The 18,496-nt window shown below is 35.5% G+C and overlaps 1 protein-coding gene across 1 annotated transcript; it reads right to left on the bottom strand.

Moving 5' to 3' along the window:
* Window positions 1-6,603: 6,603 nt before the first annotated feature.
* On the bottom strand, window positions 6,604-17,891 carry LOC110101843 (protein MALE DISCOVERER 2). The gene is made up of 14 exons (XM_028695965.1): window positions 17,731-17,891; window positions 14,911-17,602; window positions 14,685-14,817; window positions 13,243-13,314; window positions 12,354-12,497; window positions 12,174-12,244; window positions 10,524-10,596; window positions 10,192-10,253; window positions 9,665-10,108; window positions 8,457-8,647; window positions 8,216-8,348; window positions 7,942-8,096; window positions 7,694-7,876; window positions 6,604-7,127 (listed from the first exon to the last, which is right to left on the bottom strand). Exons 2-14 carry the CDS (start codon window positions 15,014-15,016, stop codon window positions 6,867-6,869), a joined length of 2,028 nt encoding a protein of 675 aa, XP_028551798.1. The 5' UTR covers window positions 15,017-17,602; window positions 17,731-17,891; the 3' UTR covers window positions 6,604-6,866.
* Window positions 17,892-18,496: the final 605 nt, after the last annotated feature.

The following is an 18,496-nucleotide window of genomic DNA, read 5'->3' as shown; positions in this document are numbered from 1 at the left end:
CAACATCATGCCTTTATCCCACTACGTGGGTTGAAAGACCTATATATGTCAGAAGAATTAAAAAAAAAACATAAAGCAACTATGTTCTTTGGCATCTTGCTTGTTCAATGACAAGTCAATGCCACTAATTACCATATACCATGAAAGAAGGATAAACTTGGATTAGGCCAATTTCACCTTAACAAATTAGATCTTTATTTTTATAATTCAGCAAGGAAGAAAATATACAAACAGTAGAAAACCTTCACAGAATTTGTTCAGATAATTAATAAATTAAGCAATTTTTGGTGAATAGTTTCGTTTATCTCATGCATTGTTTTTACCTTAATAATATACCACCAGTAGCAAATCAATATGTTTATGCAGTTCCCAGTTTAACAGAAATACATCATGAGAAAGAGACACAACTCCAAAATTAATATGAACTTAGAAATACATCCAGACATGTGCAGAAATGTGCACAAGCACACTGTGTGTGCATGTGTTTGTGCTTTGGAATTTATCCTCCCAAAAGTATATGATAAAATGCTTCTGAAGGACAGCAACAACATTCATCACTGGCTAACCATGTAATAAAAATACAAAATCCATATTTGAAAATTTTGAACATGATAAGATTTATAAACTACTGAATACTACATCAAGGCGCCCACTTAAAGCCAAGCATATATCAAAAGTAAACTTAGGTTTAGTTTGGGACGACTTTCTTACTGCTTCTTAAAGCAGCTTTCTAGTACAAAAATTAAAAAGTAATAAGAAAGCTGTCTCAAACAAAACCTTAGTTGAAGCTCATTTATTAGGTATTACTATTAACTGCTATCATCCCTTCCTGATGAAAAAATCACACCCTCATCTGCACTATATGTTCCTAGGATAAGCACTTGATCCTACAAATATCAAATATAACATAATCCCTGTTAATTCTATGAAACTTTATCATACCTCTTATTTCAGAATGAGAGGACCAAAAAGGCCCTCATCAAGTGTGATGGAAAACATATTTGGATTATTTGAGGACAAAAAATCCAAAAATAACTACCCAATTTGTTATGGAACTAGTCAGACCATAATTTGGTTCGAGCTTAAGAATTCCTTTCCCTTGCACCTTAGCATCAAAAACCTTTATTAAAAACAAGCTAAATTACTGGTTGAAAGATGCCATTACTGTAACTTGAGATTTAGAGTTGATATAGTGGTTTGGAGTTATGGTATATAAGTTCTCAAAATAAGCTTTATTTTTTTGTAATTCTACTAATCTAACTAATACATCAAGATTATAGGCAAACAACAAAGACATCATCAAACTAATAATCTTTAAAAATATGGTTTCAACAATTCACAATAAAGGATATTTATTTTAAAGTATATGCTGATTCCCTTTGAAATAGGGATTACCTTTTTAATCCAGCCCAAACAACAAGCTCTTTATGAAAACTACAAACTTCATTGAATAACATAAGCAATTCATAATAAAGCTTTTTTTTTTTTTTAATTTCAAACCTATGCAAATTCACATCTAAAAAAAAAGATGTGCTACTACTGCTCAAGGTAACTACACCTGCACAATAAGCTAGAAGTTACACTACACTCTTGGGGCTCGTTTGATTTGACTTATTTTTACCTTTTTTGTTTCGAAACGGCATAAATATTTTGTTGTTGTTGTTGTTGTTTGTATGCGGGGCTTCTGCAGGAATGCTTTTTTGGGAACTTCATTTTTCTACTATTTTGAGAAGCTTTTTGATTGCTTCTCCTTTATACTCCTCCATTCCCTCAAACATCATTTTTGAAACTATCTTTTACAAAAGGTACCGGATAACCCAATGAAGCCTTAATCGAATAAATGCAAGCTCTTAGATTCACAGTAGTTTTTTAAAGTCATACAATGATTATTTAAAACAAAGACTCAATTTTCATATAGCAATTAAATCCATGAAATAAGATTGTGATTTCCTTCTGTTTATAAAAGAAGGCTAAAAAGAAGAATTCTCAGTAATTATTATGGATTGGCCTCTTGACTAGCACAAGCACAAACCTTTCATATGAATCAATCAGTAATGGACAAATATACTCAGAAGTTGATAGAAAGATATCCATTTATCTCTTCTCTTTCCCAGAGAAGAAAAATCTTCCACATTAAAAGAAATTTTCACTCCCTTCCGCGGTCCGTTCGTGATTCACGGGGATATGGATCTGATAATCCTAAGGAACTAATTTTCTCATTCATAAACAGGAAGAAATAAATCGATGATCATAATTTCTGCAGCAATAACAGCCCAACGCCAGAGAGGAATCGTAGAACATTTTCCAGATCGATTAACATAGACGAGAAAAGAATCTAATAGTAGACAGAGGCACAGTGGGAGAGAGAAACTACCTATAGATTGGATCGGCATCGCCGGCGCTGGCGTGGAGGCCTCCAACAAGAAATCCGAGAACAAGAAGAAGAAGAAGAAGAGGAAACAACTGACCCGTCATCTCAATCGAGACCAAAAAGATCAGAAAGAAAAGGTACGACTTTGAAAAGGTGGCGGATCGAAGAAGAAGATGGGCCGGCTGCCGCCGCTTCAAGAGGATCGCGCTGCGACTGCGATGCGACTGCGACGAAGGGCGGAGACGACAAGCTCTGAGCTTCTGCGGAATACATGTTAGCATAAGAGAAAAAAAAAAGCCCTTTTTATCGGTGAGAAGTAAGAACCACAACTAAAAAAAGAGTCAATTTTGAAGTCTAGAATGAATGGCTCAATAAGATTGATGAACAAAAAAAAGTGCATTAATGATTAATCCTCAAAATTTTCAAAATGTATCAATCTTAGAAGGAAAAATAACCACACAAAAAAATCTAACTTTTATTTTTTTAAAATAATCTAAAACTAATTATTTATTTCAACCATCTTCTCTCTCATTATATTTACTTTAATTAGATATTCATTTTTTGTTAGCAAGTCTATTAAGATTGGATTTAATTTTTATTTTTTTCATTTATTATAAGAACTTTCAAGTCTTTTGGAAAGTTCTTGGCCCAATTGAATAGATTTTTGTATCTTTTTAGAAAGCTTTAAAAAGTTTTAATAAATTATTTAATTTTAATGGAGAGTAGATCTAACTAAATATTTTGAAGAATTTTCTTATAATAATTTTTAATATTATTAAATTTTTTTGGATCATGGCTAACCATATACTCCAATTTGATCTTATAAAAAGTTATAACTAGCTAAACTCATTTTCTATATTCTAATAAGTTATTTTTTTTTTCAAGTTATTTGCCACTACTTAAAAATCCAACACTTATTTATATTTTCTCCATATAATTACAACATTTATATTTATAATGTAGGTCTCTCATAATAGTATTTCATATGGTATGTTTAAATATTATATGGCATAAATAAATTTTCTTTGCTCATCAATATCGTTATGTGGAGAAGGTTCAAATTCTGAGAATTGACCAACATTCCCTGCACTTCCATATTAGCATTTATTTCCCCCACCAACGAGACCAAACTATCACCATTACTCTGATTTCGAACAGCAAAATCATCGTCAACCCTCAGTACCAGCCCATCTCCCTCGGTAGGAACCGACTCCTGCAAAACAACATTAGAAACCAACCTCCCATTGCAATCCGGCTCCAGAATGTCAACCGAAATACCCTCATTCACCGCCAAATGATCAGTTACGACAGACGAAGGAAAAAAAGGCACAGCATTAGGAGACAATGAAATTTCCGCCTCAACCGCAACCTCATTTTCCACCAGTACAGTATCCTCCATAGATTTATCCAACAAAACACCAACCGTTGGCTTAAAAGTCTGATCTCTATCAGAATCAATAACAGGCACAACCGACTCCAACACATTCGACTCAAGCATAACAGTTTCATTTTGAGCATCAACAACAACAGGTTCCTCCAACACCGGAGCTTCACAACGATTTTTCGCAGTTTTAGATACATTACGATTCGGGTGCAAAATTGGACAAGCATCCTTAGAATGACCTAGAGAACTACAATGATTACAAAAACTGTGAATTTCATCAAATATAACATTCTGAATATACCCAGATCCCACAGATCCCACCCATATCTTCTCCTCATGTTTCTTGGTAACATCCAACTCAACCAATATACGAGCTACCGACGGCCGCGACCCAGATGTCGTCGCCAAGTCGGATTTGAGGGGTCGATCGAAAAGAGAGCCTAAACCAAAGAGTATTCTAGGAGTAAATAAATGGGGCCTAAGAAGAGGGAAAGAGACCCAAATCGGCACAATAGGAGAATCCAACTCAACATCCAAATGGTGAGTCCATTTCACCACTATCATATAACAATTTTGAACAAAATAGGATCTATGGGAAAAAATTCTGCAATAATCAAAATCATTCTCAAGTTTTATCAAAACATTCCGATTATTGAGCACAGTTACTGAAAATTCTCCAATCAACTTTAAACTAAAACAAAATTTCTGAATGGCTTCAACAGAGGGTCTCCGCCTCGGAAAACGCCCAACCAAAGAGAACTCAAAAGGCTTAGCAAGCGACCTAATTTCATCCTCCGAAATAAACAACGCCGGCAAGCCTCGATGGGAAGAAAAATTCAGAGCAGGAAAAGAGGATGACGAAATACCAGAAACCGCATCCTTGAACGAAATAGGAGCCGCTTTTCCGCTCAAGAAACCAGGATCGCGTATACGAGAAGCCGCCATACACGAAACCAAGAGCAAAGATGAAAAAAATCTCTCACCAGACGAAATCGAAGAAGAGGCGGCGGCTGGGATGAAAAAACCCAAGCAGAGCCATTTTGTTTCTATAAATGTTGATGATGGACTTGCTTGTACTTAAGTTATTTGCCACTACTTGAAAATCCAATGTTTATTTATTTTCTCTCCCTATAATTGCAACATTTATATTTATGATGAAGGTCTCTTATAATAGTATTTCATATGGTATATTTAACTATATATAATAGCATAAATAAATTTTCTTTGCTCATCAATGTCATTATGTGGAGAAGGTTCCAATAACATCAAATTATTAAAATTTATTATGGAATGTTGCAAAAGTTCCATATACATTATCGTCCATGTGTTCAAATATGCTCCTACAAATAGTTGTGATTGTGAAGGCACCTCTTTACTCTGCTATTGATGGTCGTGGGAGGCTCTGTGAAGGGAGAGACGACTAAAAATGATTATGTTTGATTACTTTAGAAAGTGGAGAGTTGGTTTAGAGTTTATGGTGGAATAATGAGGGGTTTTACATGTATGGTGGAGGGATAGCCATAACTAGATTAGTTCAGCCTAATTTGAGGCTTTGTTTGTGACGACTTTCTTATTGCTTCTTAAAGCAGCTATTTAGTACAAAAAAATTAATTTTTGTGCTAAAAAGCTGTTTCAATAAGCAGTAAGAAAGTCAACCCAAAGAAGCTTAAGTTAATTTGGTTTAAATCTTTAGCAAATGGGTTTAATATTGATGTGTGTATGGAGGAAAATTTATATGAAAAATAGTGATGATTGAAAGGGAGCTTAATTTATGCCAAGAGCTTCCAAGCAAGATTGGGTGGATTCTAATGGCTTGAATTATGGATGAATGGTTTTGAGAGAAATAGATGGTGTAGAGGAAGATTCTAAAGAGAATTTGAAAAAGATTAAGAAGAATAATAATAAGCATAACAGATAACTAATTAGTCTTAAAGAAGTTGGTCAAGATGGGTCACCAAGCTCTAACCAAAAGAGAACTTTATTAAAAAAAATTTACCATTCAAAAATTAAAATTTTTTATAATACGCCGCAATTATTTATAAAGTTATAATGACTACCATCATTTATAAATAAGAAAAAAAAAATCATAAAAAGAGAGTAAGTGGTCATTAATGAAGGCCAACTACCTTCATGAATACCTCCTACACAAATTCCCTAAGATGAAAATTCAAACATTCAAAATGTTTGAATTTTCATCTTAGGGAATTTTTTAATTAATTTCTTCTTGAATGTTTAAATTCTTCTTGAATGTTTGAATTTTCATCTTAGGGAATTTTAATATAAATATTTAAATTCTAACTTGATTATTTCTTCTTGAATGGACTCTTGTAATGTGCATTGATTGAGCTCTTGCTTTAGCACTTTTTTCATTTTTTGACCTATCATAATTGAACCTTTAGTTTTATTTTTTTTTTATGCAAGAATTTTAACGTATGAATCCAAGAAAAAACATCTATTGACAATTTTGATATTAATATATTGTGTATTCTATTGTAAATAAAAAAATTGAATATAGGGTATTTTGCTTGAAACCCCTCAAGAAAAAATAAATTAAACTATTAAACATTGATATGCCTTCTAGTATAATTGTTAGAATTTCATTAAGAAACTTCAAAGCTAGGTGTGCTCATGCAGTAGTAATTCTGAGATGAGGTGACCTCTTGAGACATTACACCAACGAGAGAAACCCGTGAGGTCATTAGTCCAAAGCAAACAATATCTTGATTGTTCAGAGTTTGGACTGTTACATTTTGACATCCCAAGTCCACCATTGCTTAGCATGTAACAACAATGCTAGTATAAGTCACAACAAATTTGGCTCTCATAAAACCAATCTCAAAGAATTGGATGATGATGATGGCAACAATACACATATCTGCATAAATGTCAATAACAAATCTCAAATTACATATTTAAATTATGAATCATAAATGTAACTTCAAACAGACTGAAGAAAAAAAAAATTAATAACTTCAACCCATACATCCACTTGCAAAATGAACATGGTTGCAATTTACAACATCTAAATACTCTTCTTCTTTCTCCTCTTCTTCTTCTTCTTCTTCTTCTTCTTTCAGAGCTTCACTCCATGAGCAGAATAATCCATTTAGTTTAACTAGCTTCAACTGAAAGGATCTCCAGTTCAGCCCACCAGAGTGGAGAGAGCCTCGGCATCGCCGCTTCGGGGTCGATTCCGATGACTTCTCTGAGTGAACCAGAGACTTCTTTCATTGTTGGTCTGCTCTTGGGATCCTCATGGATACAAGCTTCAGCTACCTTACAAATGATCTGTAGCTCATTGTCTTTTTTTGACATCAGTGAAGGATCAACCAGAGACACAATACTTTTCTCATCCTTGAGGTGTTCCTTAGCCTGAAAAGTGTGATAATATTTCAATCAATGAATGATTAAAATAATTCCTACTAAAATAGTCCATAGATTTTTTTATTTATGTTTACTCAATTTAATCCATAAACTCAACAAATCTGAATTTAATACCGCCTACTTTGTTGTTTATTTCAGCAGAAAATTTCCATGAGAAAATCTTAGACTTTTTAAGGTCAATTTTATTAGCTTGAGCTTGTATTAAGTACTGAAATGGACAATAAAAAGTCCAAAATGCTTTGATGAAAAGCTCCCTTCCACCAATTTTCATTCAAAGAAGTGACAAAGCTCTGATGATATGACCAAATTGACTTTGACTTGGGCTTCATTTGTGACGGCTTTTTTACTACTTATTGAAGCAGCTTTTCTAGTAAAAAATTAAATTTTTTTTACTAGAAAGCTGGTTCAAGAAACAATAAGAAAGCCGTCCCGAACGAAGCCTTAGAGAACTGCAGGACTCAATTAGATGCCCATAACAAGTCTTAGGTACCATTTTGGACATTAACTTCATTTGAATTTTGAACGGAAACAAAAGAATATAAATGATTTCTTACCCAGTCTGAGATAGGTAGGCCATCATCTTCAGAGACTGGCATTCTTCCTGAAATGATTTCCAGTAATAGAATTCCAAAGCTATAAACATTGCTCTCAGGATGAGTGGTCGTCGCCGCCGTCGAACTTTCTTTGTTATTATTTCCTTTTCCAATTGGCTCACTAAAGATGCTGAGGTCGGCTATCTGTACAAGAAGAGCTGTAGTATTACTTCCTTGCATGTAGCAGAAAGTACAGCAATGGAGCTTACCTTTGCAGCATAATCAGCAGTTATGAAAATACAACTGGACTGCAGAATAGGGTGCACTACTGCTGGCTTGAGATCATGCATATGTTGAAGACAGTAAGCAACGCCCATTATAATCCTCATTCTGGTGCTCCAGTCTAGATGCCCAAACTCTTTCACTGAAAGATTTAACGGTCGAAGAATTAAAAAAAAAAAAATTAGACCGTTAGAGTTATATTATTCTTCTAGGATTAAATGTTTATAATCAGGTTTAAATATATTATTATTTCTAACACACCATGAAGGTGCTCAAAAAGTGTCCCATTTGATGTGTACTCAAACACCATCATCCTCATAAAAGGATCATCTTCCTGGCAATAACCGAGAAGGTTGACAAAATTCTTGTGATTTATTTTTGAGATTGTGTCCATCTACAATTAAAAGGGCAGGAAATATGTTAAGAATTTCACCACAAGACTGAAATAATGAACTGGAAGTTAAGAAGGTAATATATTACAAAAATACCAATTATGCAAAACCTTATTTCTGAATTGAGATTCTGATCTTTCAGACCAATCAAATAGAGATGTAGCTTTTGTAGAAGCCACTGCTATTTCAACTCCACTTGACAATATCCCCTTAAACACTGTGCAATTTGGATAACTGATGATGATGTTGCTAAAATCCTCGCAAGCAGCTTCTAGCTCTGCTCGGTTTAGCTTTGGTAGGCCTGAAAATAATCAAAATAAAACTAAGTTATTATAATTTTAAATTTAGATATGCCCAGTTAAATAACAAAAGATATGCGAGGTATTGATCTAGTTTTAGTATATGTTATTTCTGCTGGTTACCACAACAATGTAAATCTCAATAAATAGAAATCTTATGAGATGTATTGTTTGGAGAAAATTTTAAGAAAGTTTTAGGTAGGGGTGTCAATTTCGGGTCACGGGTCGAACCCGGAACTGACCCGGCACTATTCAGGTCAACCCGAACCCGACCTGTTTTTGCATACGGGTCAGTTTTGCGGACCTGAACCCGACCCGTTACGGGTTCGACAGCGGCATGCGACACGTGTTTCGGGTTCGACAGCGCCCGGCAGCAACGTAGGCAGCCGGCGTTCGGCAACAACAGCCAGCAGCGGGCAGTGGCGATGCGCGGCGCGGTGGACTTGACCGCGGGACGCGGGTCTGTGAGTAGTCCGTGACAACGGCTGGGCCTGGCAGATGCAAGTCACGGGGCACTGGCGTTTAGCGCACTGCCGCACTGGGCAGCACCGCAGCGGCTGGATCGCGCGTCACGCGTGGCACTGTTGGACAGCGGGTGGATGCATGCGGGCAGAACGACGCAGGCAGAGCGGGCAGATTGGGCAGACGGGTCATTCCGGGTCATTTCCGGGTTCCTGGGTCAACCCGAACCTGACCCGTTTTTTGAAACGGCTCGAAAACTGCAACTCGAACCCGACCCGATTCGGTTCGGGTCAACCCAAACCCGAAATTTTTGGGTCAGGTTCGGGTTGGGTCAAATATTTACACCCCTAGCTTTAGGATAGATTTTCCTTCTCAAAATTTCTGTCTCTCTCTCCTCCCTCTTCCTCTCTCTATCTCTTGTAAGAAGCACTCAAAAAAGCTCAAGAACTTTACTAAGAATCTTAACAAGATACAAGAGCAATATACTTGTTTAAAGTTCTAATAACTAGAGAAAACTAGTAAAATGCACCAAAAAGAAAGAGTAAAAGACATTAAACCTGTTATAAGTGCATTTCGTAGTGGACCACTTAGCCCAGTCCTCCAAGTATGTATTGTAGTTGCATTTCTTCGATAAACCACAACCAACGCCATAATTATAAGAAGAATTAAGGCGGTTATTGGGATCACCACTGAAAAAATCCATTTTGGCCAGCGTTTACTAGCAGTAGCAGATTTATTTCCTTTCTTCACCAATTTATCAGGTTGAACAGGAACTGAGGAAGGATCAACTGATGGTTTAGGTCTTCTACTATGAGTTCCATTTGGATTTAGTATTGCCGCAAAAAAGCCACTTCCATGAGATGGAACAGAAACAGTACGTGGAGGGGCACTACTTGCCAGAGCAGAAGGAGCAGAAGGTAGATTCTTTGCTTCTTGAGGCAGATGATGTCGAACCATATGTAAATCATGCACCGATTGCGATATATATGAGGTAGCTGTTGCTGTAGGAGAATGTTTAGCTTTATCAGTATAAAAATTTGACTTTCTTAAAACTGTATTTTTCATGAGCATAAAGAATACTCACTTAAAAAGTTGTTTCCAATTTTGTCCCCATGCCGATGAGAATATTTGTTTTTGAGCTTTGACCTTCATTTGATAAAAAAAAAGAGCAACATCTTGAGAAAAGCGCAAATAGAAAGTTCGGGCTAACTGATTATCAAAGAAAAGTCTCAATTGTACAAGCCCTCTAAATTATTTCTAATTCTTGACAACATCCCTGATTCCGCCAGATAAGAAGTAGAGTGCCTTTTTCTTGACAATTAATGGATGACTTCTAGTACCTTCAGGAATCTGACACACTCTCACTATAAACAGTACACTATTTTCCTAAATGTTTTTTAAGCCTATTGTCCTTACCCATGGTAAATTCTGGAGAAAATTTTCACCAAAAAGGCTGGTGCTTCCAGAGAGTTTGTGATCAATATTGATACTGCCATGATTGGAAAATATTTAATGAGATTCCTATTATCAGATAGGCTGGAAGGTAACTGAATATGTTATGACATCTATAATGAGAGGGTTACTGTGATATCATTGGATTAGAAGGATATTCATGGCACAATAGAACAAAAATGTAATTAAAATGGAAGCTTGTAAAACTTCATTAACAGTTCAACTACTCAGACACACCATATGTTGCCTCGTATCTAAGCTTTGGATCAACTTACCCAATTAAAACCAACTAAACACACAAACAACCAAAAAGAATTTTTGTTTCTCTCTCTCATTCTCTCTTTTGTTCTCGTGCAGCTACATGAACACGCGTATACAATTGTCCATGTGCGTTTTTAGGTGGGTGGGACTGAGGATTTGTAGGTGCAGTGTCTTGTAAAAGTGGCAAGAATCATGCCTGAACCCACATCTGAGAAGGCCTTCGAAATTATCTGCTAAAAGAACTTGGGAACATGATCAAGAGACCGATGGTTACATGAACCAAACATCAAGAAAATTTCAGTTAAATGGGATTACAAGAAAACCGGACCTGCGATTTTGGAAACCTGTCTGCCAAATGCTGAAGCAAACACATTATCAACCAAAACACGAAGGGCATCTCCAACCGAACACCCCATTTTTCACTCTAAAATGCCGTAAAACTTCAAAATGTGGTAGTTCATCTCCAATGGAACTCCATTTTTCTTTTTCGCGTGCTTCTTTTGTGAAGGTAATCATCTCTCTCCTATTTCGCGCTCTTCCTGTGAAGCTAAGCAGAGGTGCGAAGGTAATCGCTTTTCTTGGCGTAGGTGAACAGCCCGATACCAATATTGACGTCGCACTGTTCACCTATCGATTTTTGGGCTTGAGATTTAGAGTTTGAATGTGGTGATTCGCAGAATGCATACAATGGTATGTAGTTCGGTTGGCGATGATCTTAGTACACAAGGTAACAATGAGCACTTACGTACGAACATATGACTTGTATACTTACATATGCATACAAAAAAAATAATTAGTACTTATATATCAATATTTCATTTACTTGAGTACATAACAAAAAAGAACTATATGCTTCCAGCAAGTGAATCTCTAATACTAATGGACCAATGTGGTGGCAGCACAAGTAGTTTTGCTATAGATTTCAAAGTAAAAAAGGCAGTGTTTTATTATTGAATTTTATAGCAGTAGGAAAGAAATAAACCCATCATACAAAACTAAAATGTTTAACCTGGTAGAAAAAAGCAAATAGTAGTTCAAATTCCACCTATGTTAATTGTCCAAATTTGAATTTTAAGGCTAATGAAGGATTGACAAATTGATGCATAATTTTCCTTCAGTTTCTAATGGCTTTTCACGTATTAAAAATACATAAATGTTGAAAGTAAAAAATCATTCAGCAGGGCAAACATGAATAAAAAGTTACCGTTGCTCAAAATTTCTGTTCACACAATTATCTTCCCCAGGAACATCACAGGTGTTGACCTCGATTTTGCCCAGACATGGGCATGATAGGTTGAGTTGACCAAGTCAACCTCTGACTTGGTCAACCCAAGTCTTAATGGGTCAAAATTGATTGGAAAATCATGTCAGACTTCTCCATCCCAGAATGAGTGCCACCTTCAAATTTGTTTTCACAAAGCAAACTGCAAGACATATAGAAGGACTTCGATAAGTATTTATGGCTATATGAACAGAAATAAAAATTGCTGTTCAATTAGCCGAAAATGACAGAATTTGTGATTATCTACTAACAGGCACTTCAGTGATGGTAAATCTCCAATCTTCAATGGAATTGAACCGCTCAAATTATTACTCCTCAAATCCAAGAACTCCAGCATTAAAAGCCGTCCAAACTCCTTAGGAATTGCTCCAGTAAATTTGTTAGCAGATAGCACACTGCATATGAAAGAGCTACGTAAAATCTACGCAATAGCTAATATGCTACAAATCGCAAGTCATTCAGCACCGCAGTGCAAAACATTTTAAAAAAACAAGAAGAAAAAGAAGCTTGCAATATGTATCATCCTGCATGAAGAAGATGATTGGCGCATGATTGATTGTATTGGGGGAAACAAAAAAAAAAAAAAAAATTGCACAATGAAGATGCAAACAAACTCCAAACATAAATCAACCTAGATATCTGCAAACATTAAGATTTTTAAATCATTTAGTGCTCCGAGCTAATCTGACCAAATCACAAAAAGAAGCTTTAAAAAGCACCTAGGCCTAATACAATCCATTGGTGGAAAAAACTTGTGATACACAATTCTATCTAGATCCTCCTTTGTTGATAGTTTGTCTAACTACTGGATAAGGTGGGAAGGACATGAAAAAAATTGGAGATTATCGATTTTCTTTGTGGAATAACCATTAATCAAAACATCAAAAGAAAGTTTAATGAAGGATGTCACTCAACAATTAAGTGTAAGATTAAAAAAAGGGTGTATAAACCACTTAGTTAAATAATCTAAGGACGATAACATATATTTCTGAAAAAAAAAAAAACGAATAAATACACTAAAGAGAAACTTTCTCAACCAAATGCACACGCTTAGAAGACTATGAATTGCCACTAAATTAGAAACCTCACAAACAAACTTAAAATATAGATGCCAAAAACAGGAGGGTAAAAATTTCTTACAGTGCTTTCAAGTGACCAAGTTTTTCAATCTCTGGTGTCAATGTCCCTCCTAATTTCAGCCCTTTAAGGTTCCTGTAGATGGATATAGTAAGAATGCATAAGGGAAGTGTGTTAGTTTAAGGCACATCAAAATGGGGGTAAATTGAGTGTATAATTTTCACATTTTAGAATTTCCTTCCATAATTCAACCAATTTAATCCACACAATAATACTAAGAGATGCAATGCACAATGGAACAAGTAAATTATATATTATGCAGGATAAAAAGCAACAAGTTAAACAAAACACGATATAATACAATATGTATGAAAGTGAACTGCATGATAAAGTAATATTATACACAATAAAAATAATAAGACACTCAGTTAAATAATCATACAGGCTTGTACTCAAGTAAAATAACTTATAAGTGTAACAACACTAACATGCAATATTATGTAAATGATTAAGCAAATTGCGTATAAGATTTGAATCAAGCAAGCTCAATATAAATAAACTAGCACTATTACATAACCTTGTGAACTATTGATTCAATTAATCACTAAGGCTCAACAACAAGCATCCACACAATAAAGATAAATGTTTATAAATAAATCTATGTTTACGAGAAAATAATTAACTTGTTAAGCACAAACATGACATATTTTGTACTTTAGCACACAATAAAGATAAATGTTTATAAATAAATCTATGTTTACGAGAGAATAATTAGCTTGTTAAGCACAAACATGAAATATTTTGTACTTTAGCATTAGAAATACTAAAAACATAGGACGTCGCTGCATAAAATGAGCAGTTCCTTGCCCCTCGCTTCTCTTAGAAGACCGTCAAGAGCAGCTCCTTGTCCGAGTCATCTTCCCCCATGATCACTCCTTGCCTTGTCAGATTTGGGATATCATTGGCAACCTCTATATTTTCCGAGTAATCATTGGGATGAAAATGGATTCTGATATTAAAAAAAAGCTATTAAATTTTCAGAAGAAGTATAACATACAGTGCATCAAGGGTTTAATAAATTGTCACTATTATTAGAGTGAGATTTAGTGAATGCTAATTGTGCAATGCCACAAGCGCATTGCAAGATTTCTATAAAATTTTAGGCTTTAGAATTAATAGTGGAAATCAACTACATGCAAAATTAATTTGGAGTAGTGATGAATGTGTGAAGTAAGCAGAAGTGAACGAAGTGCTTAGTAGGAGGCTTGTCTTTCATAGAAGTTGAAGATCAAATGCATTACAAGTTCCAAAGAAGAGAAGAGATACATATAAATCCCTGGTTCCTTATATCTGGAAAGGAACTTCAGAATCACAGGCTCAAGGAAAGTTCATATACCGTACCATTAAATAAGCTTAACATTTCAATTTATGCAAGCTGATTTTTCCATGGAAATTCCTCAAATACCTCTTAGGCAAATTGCATAGGAAAAGGAAAATGAACTTACAAAATCTCAACTCTGCCATCAACACATTGGATACCATTCCATTTGCATGGATCATCATCTCTAGGATCCCAGTTCTGTAAGGCTTCAAATGGATCACTATCCACTTTAGATCGAAACGTCATTAGCGAAAACCCTTCATTCCCATCCAGGAAACAAACATCCAAAAAAAAAAATCAGCAACAAAGACAGCATAAATAATTTTCACAATTAGAAGCAATATTTCTACCTTCGGGATTTAGTAAGAAGGATACATGAAAGTGCAGCTGAAAGGTCAGGAAACCAAATGCTACTCTGTGCAGCTGAAGCCCAAATAGATTCCATCCGACCCACATCTCCTTCTATAAAACCAATCCAAGCCCAGAAATTTCAATCCAAGCGCCAGTTTTTCCTATTCAAATCCTCACCACTTTGATTCGTTCAAAGAAGGATAAACCTCATCTTTCAGATAACAAGCCTCAACTCCTCCCTCTCCCTCTCTAATCATGAAACTCAAAGGAAGCGCCTTTGATAGCCAATAGTGTTCCCGATCCACGAACAAAGTTGAACGATAACAAATGTCTTCTAGAATGAAACAGACCGAGATGAAGTGAATGGTAGTGAAGCGAGAGAGCTATCGGAGGTGAATTTAGTAGATAGGTGGATATATAACTCTCAAAATATAAGAATCGACCCCAAGCGTCGGATTTGGCACGCCATCTGTTACCATTTGTGTTGTCTCTCTATTGAATGGGACGACAAAGGAAAAAAAAACCAGGATTGTGGCAGGCTGAGATGGTTTTCCTGAGCTGTCACGTTGTAGAGACTTGTCTAGTGGGCGTGGTAGGCTTGCTGTGAGCGTCGGGGTCGGGTGTGGTCCCGCCAACCTTCTCTATCTATCTCTCTCGGAATTCGTCGTTATTGCATTTATCATGTCTGACAAAAAGAGGTCTCCAAATATCAAATAGCCGCCATCGTCAATCAATATCATTTGAATTGCTTAACTGTGTAACATCCATTGAACAATCAAAGACTCAATCAAGAATTCTCCAACCCAGTCGAGTTCCACCATTTCTTCCTCCATTACTAACTTGATCACTTTCTGAGTCCCAAAAAATTTCATCTTTTGGTACTAACACATCTCCATACACCATTGTTAGATTCAATCCCTCTATTGATGTCACATAACTACATTGAGTATCGAGCAACGATCGACTCGTATTCTTTCTCTGCACATAAATTATGGTCTAAATTCTAAGAATGTTCATTTATTGTACCTACTCCATGAGTGGATGGAAAGTTGTCTTTGTGCAATCAGGATAGGTGTACTATATGGTCGTCAACCTACCTGTATGTGCTAACCAAGTTTGTGAAAATCTGATAGGACAATGAACCGGAAGTAAGAGAGGTTCATTATTTGATCGGTATGATCCGTCAAACCAAGGTCGAATCGGATGACATTAAAATAATAATATTATTAAAAATTAATAAAATTAATATAATAAATAAATTATGAAGTTTAAATTCTTAGAATTATATAAATTACGGAGTTTAAATCTTAGAATTAAGAGGTTTAAGATTAGACTATCATAATTATTATATTAATTTTATTAATTTTTAATAATATTATTATTTTAATATCATCTGATTCAACCTTGGTTCGACGGATAAAATCTATCAAATAACGAACCTCTCTTACTTCCAGTTCATTGTCCGGTCCGATTTTCACAAACTTGGTTGACACATACAGGCAGGTTAATGACCATATAGTCCACCTATCATGATTGCACAAAGGTAACTTTCCATCCACTCATGGAGTAGGTACAATAAATGAACATTCTTAGACATTAGACCATAATTTATGTGCAGAGAAAGAATATGAGTCGATCGTTGCTCGATATTCAATATAGCAATGTGGCATCAATAGAGTGATTGAATCTAACAATGGTGTATGGAGATGTGTCAGTCCCAAAAGATGAAATTTTTTGAGACTTATGAAGTGATCAAGTCAGTAATGAAAGAAGAAATGATGGAACTCGACTAGGTTGGAGAATTCTTGATCGAGTCTTTGATTGTTTAATGGAAGTTACATGGCTGAGCAATTGAAATGTTATTGATTGACGGTGGCGGCTGTCTGGTATTTGGAGACCTCTTTCAGTCAAACACGATAAAAACGATAACGATGTATTCCGAGAGAAACGGAGATAGAAGGTTGGCGGGACCACGTCCGACCCCGACGCTTACGACAAGCCTATCACGCCCGCTAGACAAGTCTCTATCACGTGACAGCTCAGGAAAACCATTTCTCGATCGCCGACGAACTTTTACCACCTCCGTCCGCCACAATTTTTTTTTCTTTGTCGTCTCATTCATTAAAGAGACGACACAAATGGTAATATATGTCGTGCCAAATCTGAGGCTTATGGTCGATTCTTATATTTTGAGAGTTATATATCCGCCTATCTACTAAATTCACCTCCGATAGTCCTCTCACTTCACTACCATTCACTTCATCTCGGTCTGCTTCGTTCTACAAGACATTTGTTATCGTTCAATTTTGTTCGTGGATTGGGAACGTCATTGGCTATCAATGACGCTTCTTTTGAGTTTCATGAATAGAGAGGAAGAGGGAGGAGTTGAGGCTTGTTATATGAACGATTGTGTTTATCCTTCTTTGAATGAATCGAAGTGGTGGGAATTCACAGAAGAAAAAGAAACATCAATCAATAACTCAAAACTAGCAAGCAACAATGTAACATTCAATTTAAAGGAACCAATTATCCATATTCGATTAACACCATAAATTATACAAACAAAAACAGAGATAAATTTTACGACAAAGATAGAAGAAAAGAAATTTAAAAATACTGACCTAAGATTACCGCCTTATAAATTCGCCTTCTCTCTCTCTCATGGAAGACGATACAGGAGAATGGGCAGATCTAAAGCACGGTTCCAAGCCAGCGAAAACAGCCAAATAGGAAGGAGAGGACAATTTTTTCCTGTTAGAGAGCTGACATCTCTAGAACACTAACGAAATGAACTATTATTGAAGCCGAAATCTCCTAACCTTACGATGATTCCTCTAGTAGAAACACTTTGATCTTATCTTCAAAGAAATCTTTCTTGTGTTTACTTTCTTTTAGGAGCGGAAGAGAGGCGAATGATCCGAGCACCGACGGAGGAGCTGCAGCGGCGGAGAAGGAGCAGAACAGAGGGCGCGAATTCGGGAGTTACCGCACGATTGAAATCAAACGGCTGAAAGATAGCGTCTAAGTTTAACTGGACGGTTCGAGTCCGGTTCACGGTTCGCCGGTTTCACGGTCCGACCGACCTCCGGTTCAAATCCGGTTCCCTGCTTTGCAGTTTTAGTGTTAAAGCGAACGGGCCGGCCGGCCGGCCGGTTACCGATTGAACTGGCAGCCAACAGGTCCTATTCAGTTTTTAACTTTTTATATCGTTGGCAATTTTAATAAATTGTCTCTCAATATAACTAAATTATTAAATAATTAAATTAAATTAAATTAATGAATATAATTATATACTATAATTAAATTATAAGTCTATTATATTTATAAATATCTAATAATTTAATTATAATTAACATTTACATTTAACATAATAATAGTAAATGATATTCTTATAATATACATTATAAAAAATAAAAAAAATAATATAATATTAAATTTATAAATGTATAATAAGAATAATATTTAATATAATATATAAATTTATAATATTAAAATTTTGAATTATTAATTCTTATAATATACATTATAATAAATTTATAATACAAATGAAAAAGACTTTGCACCAAACCAGTCCAAATTCTAGTG

This window comes from Dendrobium catenatum, unplaced genomic scaffold (genome assembly GCF_001605985.2).
Source record: "Dendrobium catenatum unplaced genomic scaffold, ASM160598v2 fragScaff_scaffold_716, whole genome shotgun sequence".
NCBI lineage: Eukaryota > Viridiplantae > Streptophyta > Magnoliopsida > Asparagales > Orchidaceae > Dendrobium > Dendrobium catenatum.
The sequence above is the reverse complement of the archived record's forward strand: the minus strand, read 5'-3'. Positions and strand labels throughout refer to the sequence as shown.

Coding starts and splice junctions, on each gene's coding strand:
- LOC110101843 (XM_028695965.1), bottom strand. CDS start 15,016: ATGTGGGTCGGATGGAATCTATTTGGGCTTCAGCTGCACAGAGTAGCA. Junction 10,109..10,191: donor AATTGGAAACAACTTTTTAA/GTGAGTATTCTT, acceptor ATTCTCCTACAG/CAACAGCTACCTCATATATA. Junction 8,097..8,215: donor ACTTTTTGAGCACCTTCATG/GTGTGTTAGAAA, acceptor TAAATCTTTCAG/TGAAAGAGTTTGGGCATCTA.